The 13,060-nt window shown below is 36.5% G+C and overlaps 1 protein-coding gene and 1 pseudogene across 1 annotated transcript; one reads left to right on the top strand and one right to left on the bottom strand.

Moving 5' to 3' along the window:
• The first annotated feature begins 50 nt into the window (after positions 1–50).
• Positions 51–4,293, top strand: LOC146958529 (PKS-NRPS hybrid synthetase cheA-like; annotated as a pseudogene).
• Positions 4,294–8,006: 3,713 nt separating this feature from the next.
• LOC146958528 (alpha-L-fucosidase 1-like) lies at positions 8,007–11,200 on the bottom strand. The gene is made up of 3 exons (XM_085740047.1): positions 10,519–11,200; positions 10,058–10,297; positions 8,007–8,845 (listed from the first exon to the last, which is right to left on the bottom strand). Exons 1-3 carry the CDS (start codon positions 11,061–11,063, stop codon positions 8,149–8,151), a joined length of 1,482 nt encoding a protein of 493 aa, XP_085596173.1. The 5' UTR covers positions 11,064–11,200; the 3' UTR covers positions 8,007–8,148.
• Between the last annotated feature and the right edge of the window lie 1,860 nt (positions 11,201–13,060).

The following is a 13,060-nucleotide window of genomic DNA, read 5'->3' as shown; positions in this document are numbered from 1 at the left end:
TTTATTTTTGGATAACATCATGGAAAATATTGGGACCTCAATCTCATCTTTACCAAAAAAAAAAAAAATAATAATAAGGGAACCACACAATTGCAATTGAGGATAAACACGTAGATACAAAATAGAGGATCAAATTCTATCGTTATACTTGGACTACAAGTGTAATTAAGACTATTTTTTATGCAATTAAAATATGAGTATTACTTTTCCCACCCTATGGCCTTCTCGCGCGCCCTATTTTTTTTTACCAAAATACCCTTTATCCGGAAAATATATTCCGGACAATATTCGGAACGTATAATCCGTACCGTTTGAAAATCACCCTGTCTCGTGAGGACTTGCGAAACTTGGGGTTGGTCAGTTGAAATACAATCCGGATAACATACTCCGGACATAAGAGCTGTATTCCGGAGAAGATATTCCGCACGCCCTGTATTCAAAACAAGCGGGAAAAAGTAGACGTCTTTTTCCGGAATATGTAATCCGGATAGCTAGGTTATATATAGTTCTCCAGAACTTAGCTGAAGCAGACCACCTTTATCAAAAACACTCCCTACACCTCTAAAAAACACTCCATTTGGGCGAAATCTTGGTTTGGAGCAGCAATCTGGCCATAAAAGGGTGTTAACATCATCATTTTCGTCTGAATGCAAAGGTAATGTGTATATAAACCTTTCCCTAGTCGATTTTTAGGCGATTAAGATTTGATCACGTTGTATGATCTTCACTGTACTTATCCGAAACACGTAATCCGGACTGTGTTCATGCATTCCGGATAACATTTTCCGGACACCAGCAGTAGAGAAGCTGTGTTCATTTTCTGACTCTGTTTTGCACTGTTTTTAGTTATGGTTGTTCCTGTTGATCCCTCGAATGATGATGGACCTGAATGATGATGAACCTCAGAATGAACCTCCTGTTGTGGAAGAGCTTCTTTTACTTGAATATGCACATGATTCCGGAGATGCCAAATCCGAGAATCCCCCACCACCACCCCCGAAAGTAGTGGATGCTCCTCCTCATATTCCTCCTGTTGTACCACCTCCAGTTGTTGCTGTTTGTATTGACCAGCGCGAACATTTTACCACCAAACACAAGTTTGCAACACGGAATGATTTGTTGGAGTGGGTTCGGGAGAAAGCTAGGAAGCTTGGGTTTTCCACTGTTATTGGTAAATCCGATAACGGTGGCAACGGAAGAAATGCATTTGTTACTTTGATATGTGAAAGGGGAGGTTCATACACTGAGTACAAGAGAAATAGTCGGCGTGGGATAGCTGGTTCGGTTAAATGTGAATGTCCATTTAGGCTGAGAGGTTACTAGTTGACTGGTGGTGAGTGGAGCCTCAAAGTTGGTGATGGTAAACACAACCATGGCATGACAGATGTGTTGAAAGGTCATAAAACCGTCGGTCGTCTAAACCCAAATGAACGTGTTCACCTTGAAGAGATGGTGGAATCTAATGTTCCTCCGAGGCAAATGCTTACCAACTTAAAGAAGAGGAACCGTACCACTTCAACTACCATCAAACACGTTTATAATGCTACTTACAGATATAGGCGGTCCATTAGGGATACGAGGAATGACATGCAACATCTCTTGAAGTCTTTGGTTGATAATGGTTACGTTTTTCATTGTAGGAAGTATCATGATTCTGATGAAGTCAGTGATGTTTTTTGGACACATCCAGAGTCTATCAAGTTGTTTAACACTTTCTCCACGGTGCTTGTGTTGGATTCAACATACAAGACAAACAAGTATCGTCTTCCATTGCTTGAGTTTGTCGGTAATACTTCTACCATGAAAACATACTCTATTGCTTTTGCCTATATGCTGTCTGAGAGGCAAGACAATGCTTATTGGGCTCTTGAGAGGTGTCGTGAGATGTTGCACTCCAAAGATCTCTATCCCAAAGTAGTTGTCACTGATCAGGACAATGCTTTGATCAATGTCGTGGAAAAGGTTTTCCCTAAAGCTACTACTCTGTTGTGCTCATATCACATTGGGCAAAATGTGAGAGCAAAGTGTAAAGTGGATTGCAAAGTGACGGATCTCAAAGGCAAGAATGGGCAACCGATTAAGCCTGGTTCGGTTGTGAAGACTGTGATGGCTGCATGGATGGTTATTGTGGACTCCGACACGGAGGAAGCATATATTGATAATTGGACCCGGTTCAAAGTTGTATGCACAAAATTTCCCAAGTTTTTGGATTATGTTGAAAAGACAATTTTGGATCCGGTTAAGGATAAGTTTGTGAGGTTTTGGGTTGACAAACACCTTCATATGGGGAATACTACAACAAACAGAGCTGAATCTGCACACGCTCGGTTGAAAAAGTATCTGAGTAGTAGTATGGGTGATTTGAGCACAAACTGGAAATCCGTTCATGCCATGCTAGAGCTGCAACATACCGCAATACATGCTTCATTTCAGACGAGCATTATCATGCTTGAACATCGGTTCAAAGACAAGGTGTTGTGGTCTAGGTTGATCTGGAACATTTCAAGGGAAGCTTTGCATCATCTCGTAGTGGAGTACAATAAAGCACTTGAAATTGGTACGGATAAATCAAGATGTGGTTGTTTGAGTTTGATCACATACGGGTTACCGTGTGCATGTATGCTAGCTTTGAAGATCAAGAACGACACCGCCATTCGTTTGGAAGAAATTCACACCCACTGGAAGAGGTTGGGGTTCGAGTACGAGGTTGACCCGAAGCTTAAAAAAGAAGACATCTCTCTATTGCCATAATGGGATATTCTCCAGGTATTTTTTTCAAAACTGTCTCTGTTTATGTTCTGCCCAGGATATCTGTTTCTGTATTATGTACTGGTGCAATCCGGATTATATAATCCGGACATAACAGTTGTATTCCGGAATATGTAATCCGGATAAGTAGCATTTACGCCCCATGCAAGTGCATTTAAGGCTCATGCAAAGGGTGTATCGGGAAGTTCCGGATTATACAATCCGGATTAGCTTGTCTATTTCGGATTGTATAATCCGGAAGTCACCAGTAGTAACAAAATGGCATGTTTCTGACTGGTTTTCCTCTGACTGTTTTGTTACACATTGTAGGCGCGGTTCAAGGACGCCGATTACAACATGAAAGTGCATTTGAAAGAACAATTCCGGCAATTTGTTTTACCAGAAACCACCTCTATGCGTCCACCGCCAAATAAGGTCACCACCAAAGGAGCTCCAAAGAAAGATAAGCAAAGCATTCGATCGACAAGGCAGTCCCCTTCCCTATGGGAGATTGTTGACTCCCAAGAGCAAGAAACACAGGGTTCACAGACATGGTCAACAGGGACAAGTAGAAAGAGAGCACGGAAAAGCAACATGTCTCCTACTCCTCCTAAGCCAATTCCAAAAAATCCTAAGAAGCCAACACCCGTTGAGGTCCACATACCAAACAAAGACCAAATCCCAATTTGGATGCATGGCTTTATTGAAAAGGTTACGGATGTACCCGGTGATGGCCATTGTGGGTTCCAAGCAGTTGCGGTCCTACGTAACTTGACTGTTGATGATCATGTATTAGTCCGGTACAACCTTTACAAAGAGTTTATCGGTGTAGAAAATGACCGCTATCGGAGGATGATTAATGATGATAGGCGGTATAACGAGGTCTTGGATGCTCTATCCTACTCCGGTATTGGCATTGCACCATCGGATAAATGGATGACAATGCCGGATATGGGGTTCCTCATCGCACAGAAATTCAACCAAACGGTTGTTGTGTTGTCCATTGGGAAATCAGAAACCTTTTTCCCTCTATGTGGTCCACCGCCGCCTCCAACTATCGATCCGTTGATATGTCTGGCATATGTGAATGACAACCATTTTATGGCCTTGAAATTGAAGGATGGTTGTCCGATTCCTCCCACTTCCGCTCTATGGAGACAATACCATCGAGAGGATGCAGACACATGGCCTGATAGATATGTCAGCCGGATGGCAGATTATAATGAGCTAAGTCAGGCGGCGGGTGTTGAGGTCATAGAAGATGATGAAGAGTTGTACGTTGTTGAAAATCTTGATCCCGATGAGAGGGTTGGTGCTGGTCCTGCTCCTGGTGTGAAGGTTGAAGTGGATGATAGTCCCATTGATCTTTCGGCGCCATAGATTAGATATATATCATTAGTTTAGTTGAAATGTATATCATTAGGTGAAATGTGTAATGATATAAATTCAACTTTTTTTGGTATAATGATATATATATATATATAATCATTTTTTGATATAATATTTAAGTTAATTGTCTTTTATACAAACATATATAATGATTTATTGAAAAAAAAATGATAAAAACCACGATGACATGAAAATCTGTTTCAGTTCTGTTTTAGTTCTGTGCACTGCTTCATTCCGGATTATATAATCCGGAAATCCCCGAGGGTAATTTTGGAAAAAAATAGGGCGCGCTAGGAAAGACATAGGGTGGGAAAAGTAATACTCTTAAAATAATTAAACTGTGTGACTAAGTGATTCTTTACCAAGTAACAACAACTTCCACAAAGAAAAGCTTCCAATTCCAATTCCACCAAGGAACCACTTTCATGATGGAACTGTTGATATGTGTTGCATTTTGAGATATTTTATTCCGTTTCCACTAAATATTTTACTAATTTGATAGACAAAGACAGTCTACCACAAAAAAGAAAAGATAGGCCAAAAAATCAATTCGTGGAGTAGCAAATGTTTGTCGAAGGCAGGGCGCGAGGTCATGATAAAGTCTGTCTTGCAAGCTATTCCGTCTTATGTTATGAGTATATTTCAGCTGCCATCTAATTTAATTAATTCCATCGAAAAAATGATGAACTCTTTTTGGTGGGGTCACGGTCGTAGTTCCCACCGCGGTATCAATTGGCTAAGCTGGGAAAAGTTGTCGATGCATAAAACTCAAGGAGGCATGGGCTTTAAGGATCTTTCGGCGTTCAATTTAGCAATGTTGGGCAAGCAAGATTGGATGTTTCAGACGGAACCTAATTCCCTTGTGTCTCGTATTTTTAAGGCGCGTTATTTCCCGAACAATTCCTACCTTACGACTATTCTTGGCCATAATCCGAGTTATGTGTGGCGTAGCATCCTCCGGGCTCGTTTCAAAGTTCATGGAGGAGCGCGATGGAGTATTGGGCATGGTGGCCAAATCCCAATTCTGAATGAGTCGTGGCGCTAAATGGGAAATCAATACCAAGTGACATACCAGGAGCTAATCTTGTGAATCATGCTTCGATAAATAGTCTTATGGATCCTTATTTCAAACGGTGGAATGAACCTGTTGTCCGACAAGTTTTCAGTGAGGATTTAGCTTCTAAAATTCTTAACACTCCTTTATTTGAGCAGGTTCAACAAGATACTTTTATTTGGAAGGCTGAGAAGAACATGCGTTATTCTGTGCGTAGTGCGTACCGTTTATGTGTCAGTGAGTTAGTTGATTTCTCCCACCTTCACAAACCGGGATATTGGGATGGAATTTGGAAGCTTAAAACCCACCCGAAAGTGAAAAATCTGATTTGGCGTATGTGTCATGGCTGTTTACCAACTCGTGTTCGGTTGTTGGATAAAGGTGTTCATTGTACCACTCAGTGCGTAAGTTGTGATTCTAATCATGAGGATTTATCTCATGTATTTTTTGAGTGCCCTTTTGCTGTTCAGGTCTGGACTATAGCAGGTTTATGGCAAGAGGTTCAAGGTGCGGTGACATTGACGTCTTCAGCCATTGAGGTCATTTTTGCTTTGTTATAATCTTTATCTGTTACACTTTCCCAACGGATGGCTGCAATTTGTTGGAGCCTTTGGAAGCATAGGAACATAAAGGTGTGGGATGACATTACAGAGACTTGCGCAACAGTTGTGGAAAGAGCGCGGTCCTTAATTGATGATTGGCAACTTGCGAATGGCCCTGCTGTTGCAAACATGAATGCAGCCCCTGTTGGTACGCATCTAGCAGTTGTTAACACTGATACCTCTGCTGTAACAGCTGTTGTTCCTGCTGTAACAGCTGATGCCCCTGCAGTAACAGCTGCTGCTCCTGCTGTTTTTCAACTGGCAGCTGCTAGTGTTGCTGCTAGCGATGCTCCAACTGCTGCCCAGCAGCGGTGGAAGCCTCCCGAGCATGGTCGGTTGAAGTGCAACGTAGACGCGGCATTTTCTAGTCACCGAAACAAAACCGTCATTGGTATTTGTATCCGAGACGAAGGGGGTGTTTTTGTGTTGGCTAGAACAGTTAGCTTTATTGGTGTTTATCCGGTTGATATTGGGAAGCTTTGGGCCTCTACCATGCGCTTCATTGGGCGAGTGATATGCAGCTTGATAATATTGATTTTGAGGTCGACTTTAAAACCACAAAAGAAGCTCTTTATTCGGGTCGGGAAGATATAACCGAATTTGGTAACATCATCACAGCTTCCCGGTCTTTACTCTCGTTCAAATTTACGAACTCTAGGGTGGAGTTTATTAGGCGACAAGCTAATGTGGTGGCTCACACTCTTGCAAGGGAAGCCACATTTCTCGCAAGTCCCGCTATTTATTTTTATATACCCAATTGTATTGAATCTTTGATTCTTAATGAAATGCTATAAGCACCTTTCCCTAAAAAAAAAAAAAGTAAGAATTTGACGTTCCACCCAAAAAAAGAAGAAGAATTTGACATAACTTGTTAATTTTGGTTGAGTTTGAGATATAAATATATATATATATATATATATATATATATTTTACAAGATATATATATATATATATATATATATATATATATATATATATATATATATATATATATATATATATATATATATATATATATATATATATATATATATATATATATATATGGGGAATGCTAATACACACCCACCTTAAATTTAGAAGGTGTGCATTAGCATTCTACACCTAGCTACTTTTGACAAAAAATACTCTTTTTCTCTTTTTTAATTGTGCTTATATGAATGTCCTTTTAAATAATTTCTCAACACATTAATTGTTTCTTTCTCTTTCTCAAAGAATCCTTCCAAGCCACGCGCCCACTCATTCATTGCAATAACACGCCAACAACAAGGGACCCAAATCTCCAGCTACGCGCCACCGTATTCCGTTGTCAAAGGAATTCCGCATCCCCGTATTCCATTTGAGGGTAGTGCACGGAGGATGGAAGGTCGGAATCGGAACTAGATGCCGGCGGAACGGCGCTTTCCCAACGCTTGTTGAGGGTGTGGTGTGAGTTTTTTTGACATGACCGACCATGTTGTTTTATCAAGAATATGAAGATTTTGTTTTTTGGTCATGGTTGGATTGCGTTTGGATCCCAGCTGGTTTCAATTGCTTATGGCTAGTTTCCATGGCTTATCCACCTTCTTCTCTAACAAACAAATCAAGTGCAGGTTTTTTTTTTTTTTTTCCGACGTGGTGAAGGTTTCTTTTGAGAAAGAAAGAGAAACTTTTAATTAGTGAGAAATTACTTAAAAGGGTATTCATATAAGGACAATTAAAAAAGAGAAAAGGGGTATTTTTTGTCAAAAGTAGATAGGTGTAGGATGCTAATGCACACCTTCTAAATTTAAGGTGGGTGTGTATTAGCATTCCCCTATATATATATATATATATGTGTGTGTGTGTGTGTTTAAATGACGTGTCTAAATATTTGTGACCGTCTTAATATTTTCTAAATATGTATTGTCCAATTAGCTCGTTTGAAAGTGGGTACCAAAATCATTCAATTGTGATTTGTGACACATGAATTGTAATTGAGCATATTATTTAAGTAATTAAAATAATTAAATTTAGTGTACTAAATGCTTTTCGACCAAGACCATGGTTAATGAGTTTTTTTTTTTTTGTCAAAAAAAGAAAAGTAGTTAGTGGGATTTTATTTTATCATCCAATCACGATACTTTGAGACAAAAATATATATGAAAAAACATTGAATGGAAAAATAAAAATACTTTTATTTTTGGTTCTTTTTGACATAAAACAACTAACAGTGCTATTTGTTACGAAAGATCTATACAAGAAATAAAGAGAAGAATGCATAATAATAAGAGATTTGACCCATCAAATTCTATGTTACATGCTGCCACATATAATCATTTATTTTCTTGTCAAACTTTTTCTTAACGATAAACATTTTCCTAGAACAATGTATAATTATCTTCTTCTTGCAGCAGTAAACCTTGAGTGCCAAAAAGGATCAAAATGTAATCCAATAGAAGAAATAAGAGGCACTCCTCTAGCTTTTATAAATCTAATTCTCACAACACGAGCATGCACAACATCTCCATCAAGCCTATGAAGCCTCTTGTAACCAATTGTTGTCCCTTTGATTATTGATTTACCATCCACATAAATTTCATACCGTTCGATTCTTTGACCAAGTCCAATTGCTTCTTGTATTCTAATCACATTAAATCTTAAACTTCCATCATTATCCCAAATTTCAATCCAATGGTCCTTTTCCTTATCATCTTCCCGTGGGGTCCAATATGACCACAAATGGTCACTATCCAACATGTTTTCTGGACCAAACCCTCCCTCTTTTCCTCCTCTCAGGCTACTAACTTTAACATAACAATCTTCAGCTATGTTTTTATGAAATATTGTATTAATTGCACTTCTAAATTCTTTTAATCTATGTGCATCATTTTCAGATATAAGACCAGTTGTATTAGGAGGTATATTAAGAAGTAACACACAATTTCTCCCAACAGATTTGTAATAAATATCAAGTAGCTCACTTAGTTTTTTTGGTGATTCGGATTTATGCCAAAACCATCCTGGACGAATTGAAACATCACATTCTGCTGGTAGCCAATCTGTCCCTTTTGGATCACCAGTGTTCAGATACCTGCATTGTGATTAGCATGAATTATTAATCCTAAAAAGTATAATAAAAATATTATAGGTATGCTAGTGTATGAGTTAATATAATTTGTTCATGATGGAGCCGTTGATTTGTTTTGCTTTTTGAGAGATTTTATTCCGATCCCACTAAATATTTTACTAGTTTGATACACACATGAGGAACACGCAGAGGGAAAAAAATAGTCTATACCTCTAAAAAAGAAAAAGAAAAAGTCAACACTACTATTTTGGCTTAATTGAATATTTAGGTCCCCATGTATCATGATTATGCAATTTTCTTCTCACACATATGGCTGGAAATAGTTTAGGATAAACTTAACAAAACCTAAGTTTGACCTTAGCATGAGACCGACATATTACATTCAATTTTAAGGTACATCTTCGGTCATAAATATAACCAAAAAGTCAAATGTATTTGATTTAAATTTAGACCAAATGCATTTTACTTTTGCTTATATTTAAAACTTGACTAACTGTTTTGAAAGTTTGAGAAGACCTCAAAACTGTTTAATATAATTATAATGATCATAGTTTATAAAAAAAAAAAATACTTTTGATCGGAATATAAATTGGAGAGTTTTTGTCTAAATTATAATCTATTTTATCATCAATCTTAGGGTTAGGTATCTCACATACCTCAATTCCTAAAATAAAGTTCCTTTTGTTAGTGTTCTCTCTTTCAATCATGCGCCCTAATTGTTGTTGTCATGTTTGACTAATTAAGTATTAACCTCACATCTAGCTTAGCATTCTAACATTAACATTTGGACCATTAAATTTTGGAAGGACTTATTGAAACGAAATGTAACAATCGAAATAATTGAAGACTTAATTAGTTGGTTGCTTAGGGACAAAAATTACACAACTAAGCATAAACATGATTTATGAGACAACGGTTTGGTAACCCACATTTTTTTTGCTTAGGATGGTTGATTTGATTTAGTACCTACCTACCTTTTGATTTAGAAAGGAATATAGATCACAAAAGAATGCAGTTTCTTTACTCTTTCCTTTTGATCTGAGTGGAGATCATGCACTTTCTTTATAAAGAAAAGTTAGCACTCAAGCTTCACATTCCGTACCTTATCATTCTAGCTATGTTAATCACCATAGATTTCAGTGTAAGTGGCAAAATGTAGAATCAACCACTTTTTTGGCATGCTTTTGCTTAAAAAAGAAAAATAAGAGCACTTACTGAGTTATGTTTGAAGCTCCAATTGAAAGAGATGTTCGATTAATGGTAGACCAACACGTGTCCCCTGCAGTCCCTGTTTCATCCCCCACCCATCTAACATCAGGTCCAGCATCTGAGAAAATATTGATAGAACTTTGCAACTCTTTCACCATAGAAAACCAATCTGAAAAATAATATGTAACATTTTGTGCCTTGGGATCTTTTGCTCCATCAAACCAAATTTCCCTAACATCTTGATATCTATAATAAAAAGTGTACAATATAATGTCAAATTCTTAATTATCATTGGATATCTGGATTGACAATAAATTTGATAAAATCACGGTGATACGCGTAACTTTTATTAAAATTACGGTAATGTACGACCATTCTTCTAAATTTACCGTCGATCCAAACATGCACTTAATCTATGAGATCAAACAAAGCAATCACAATATACAAAAGAAAAATTTGAGACTCACTTTTTAAGAAGCTCTTGCAATTGAGCCAAATAGTATTCATTGTAAAGCAAATCATCACCATATCTAGAATCATGTCTATCCCAAGGTGAAAGATAGATCCCAACATCAATTCCTTTATGAGTGGCTGCATTGACAAACTCTTTAACAACATCACCCTTACCATTTTGCCATTTACTACTAATGACAGAATGTTTAGTGTACTTAGATGGCCAGAGACAAAATCCATCATGGTGTTTTGCAGTTAATATCATCAATGAAATTCCTGCTTCAGCTGCCACATTGGCCCATTGGGTTGTGTTGAGTCCAATTGGATTGAATATTGATGGATTTTCATCGCCTGTGCCCCATTCACTGTCACTGAATGTATTGACACCAAAATGAAGGAACATTATGATCTCCCTTTGTTGCCATTTTAATTGTGAATATGTTGGGAGTGGGAGAATTGGTAATGGTGGACTTGGTACTTGTTCTAGCATAGAAATGCAGAAATTGTTTAGTTGGAGTAATAGTGTAAATAAGAAAAAAGAACAGCATAGTCTAGCCATGGTGATCTTGATTGTTTTTTCTCTTTTTGTTTGGTTTTCTTTTGAGGGTTGAGGGGAATGGGAACAAGAGTTGAAAAATGGGATGAATATTGAATAGAGCTAAGACAAAAGGTGAAGTGAAGATAAAATCATCATGTGTGTTATGTTCAGTTGATTATTTGTCTTATAGTCATCATCGCACTTTACAATGGTTCACATGTTGATTTTTCTGTTCTCATTCACTTTCCACGAGGATAAAAAAGGTTTGCTTCTATGCGTCGCTTTCATTTTGCTTGTGCGGGGGGTCTAAGGTAAACCCATTATCATAAACGGACCATTTCACATGTGACCATTGATTTGTTAATTTTAATTATAAAAGAGTGGCTCGGATTTCACAAAGATTCGAGTAATAAAATATTAATTAATGGTCTTATTAACGAGTATTTTCGAACACTTTTTAAGAATTTAAAATTTAAAATTATTACTTCAAAAAGTTAAATATGACAATTTTCATTGCAATCGATACACAAATTTTTATAAAAACATACCATTTGAGGTCCGTAAAAAGTGTCTGAGATATTCGTTAGCATTTCCCAGTAATAAACGTGGGTCATATAAATAAGCAAAAGTGATTAAAAAAATCACATAGTTTTGATCAAGGTTTTGAACTAAATCTATTTGACTTTTTAATCTATTATGCTCATTTTTTATTAAGTCATGTTAGTGCTACTGGGATATTTATTAGTTTGTTAAGACCAATTAGCTTTTATGTTGGTTTAGTTTGTTAAACCCAGTTAACTTTTATGTTAGGATCTCTCCATATGGATGAATAAATTGAGTATACAATTTGGAGAAAGATAAACACAAAAAATAGATAATAAGTTCTATCATTAAGTGAGTTCCACCATAATTAATTATTTTATACTTTTGACTAGTAATATTTTTAGTTATCTATACTAACATTTATCTTTATTTGATCATTATAAATCTGGTCTATAATATAGATCTGATCTATAATAATATGCTCTAAATAGGTTATGTGAATAGTGTATATAGTTAAAATGCGACATATATTTAGGTTTAAAGAGAGTATTGATAACAAATTAAAAATAATGGAATGACTTCTTTGGCAAGGTGGTGTACTTTTTTTTTTCTGGGATTATTATAGATTTGTTGTGATAAGTAATAATAACGTGATCATGTAATTACTTCTTTGGCAAGGTGTTGTACTACTCTGTTTTAGCAATGATGTCTTGTTAACGAGTGCTTCCGGTGCATTCTTCAAGAATTTTAAAAGAAGAAATTATTTTATAAAAGAGTTAAATATTTTGATTTTCAATGCATTGATTACACATATTTTCATAAAAAAATACTATTTAAAGGTCTTAAAGAGTGACCTGGAGACACTCGTTAACATTTCCCATACATATTTACAAAATATATCAAATTTTTAATAATAAAGAAAAATTATTTTAATTTAACACAATTGTAATCGATCGAAAAAAGGAGCAGTGATCTTATGTGTACGCACACGTATCTGGTGTTGAAATATTGTAATTATAAATTTCATATTTCTCTTTAAAATGATCACTAAATATATATTTTCGAAATATATCTTTAATAGTAACGTTTTTAAAAAAAAAAAACTTTAATAGTAACAAGATTGTAAATACTAATTACTTATTTAAAAAAATATTTTTTTTGACAGAAACAAAGTTAACTATTATCATTAATCAACCAATGTTCAATACAAGAAGGAGAAGAATAACATGCCCAATAACAGGCCGCCCTAGCTAAGCTAAGCTATGAGCAACCATGTTCGCTTGTCTCCTAACAAACTTCACCTCGAAGTTGGAATGTAAAGATAACTGATAAATAATACTAGAAACAATAGCATAGAATTCCGAATCACCATGGCACGGAGAAGATAAAGCTTGCACTAGAGTAGATGAGTCGGACTCGAACACAACCCGGTCCCATCTGTTCGCATCAGCAAAGTGAAGGGCCTCGAGTAAGGC

Source organism: Medicago sativa, chromosome 1 (genome assembly GCF_051527215.1).
Source record: "Medicago sativa cultivar Bolivia chromosome 1, Bolivia_mono, whole genome shotgun sequence".
In the NCBI taxonomy this organism is placed as follows: domain Eukaryota; kingdom Viridiplantae; phylum Streptophyta; class Magnoliopsida; order Fabales; family Fabaceae; genus Medicago; species Medicago sativa.
Note: the sequence above shows the minus strand (reverse complement) of the source record. Positions and strands in the feature narration are given on the sequence as shown.

What these genes read in the sequence shown, in the direction of transcription:
- LOC146958528 (XM_085740047.1), bottom strand. Translation starts at nt 11,063, where the DNA reads ATGGCTAGACTATGCTGTTCTTTTTTCTTATTTACACTATTACTCCAA. An exon ending in TTGCAAGAGCTTCTTAAAAA is followed by an intron (nt 10,298 to 10,518) that starts GTGAGTCTCAAA and finishes TTTTTATTATAG; the next exon opens with ATATCAAGATGTTAGGGAAA. An exon ending in GGAGCTTCAAACATAACTCA is followed by an intron (nt 8,846 to 10,057) that starts GTAAGTGCTCTT and finishes ATCACAATGCAG; the next exon opens with GTATCTGAACACTGGTGATC.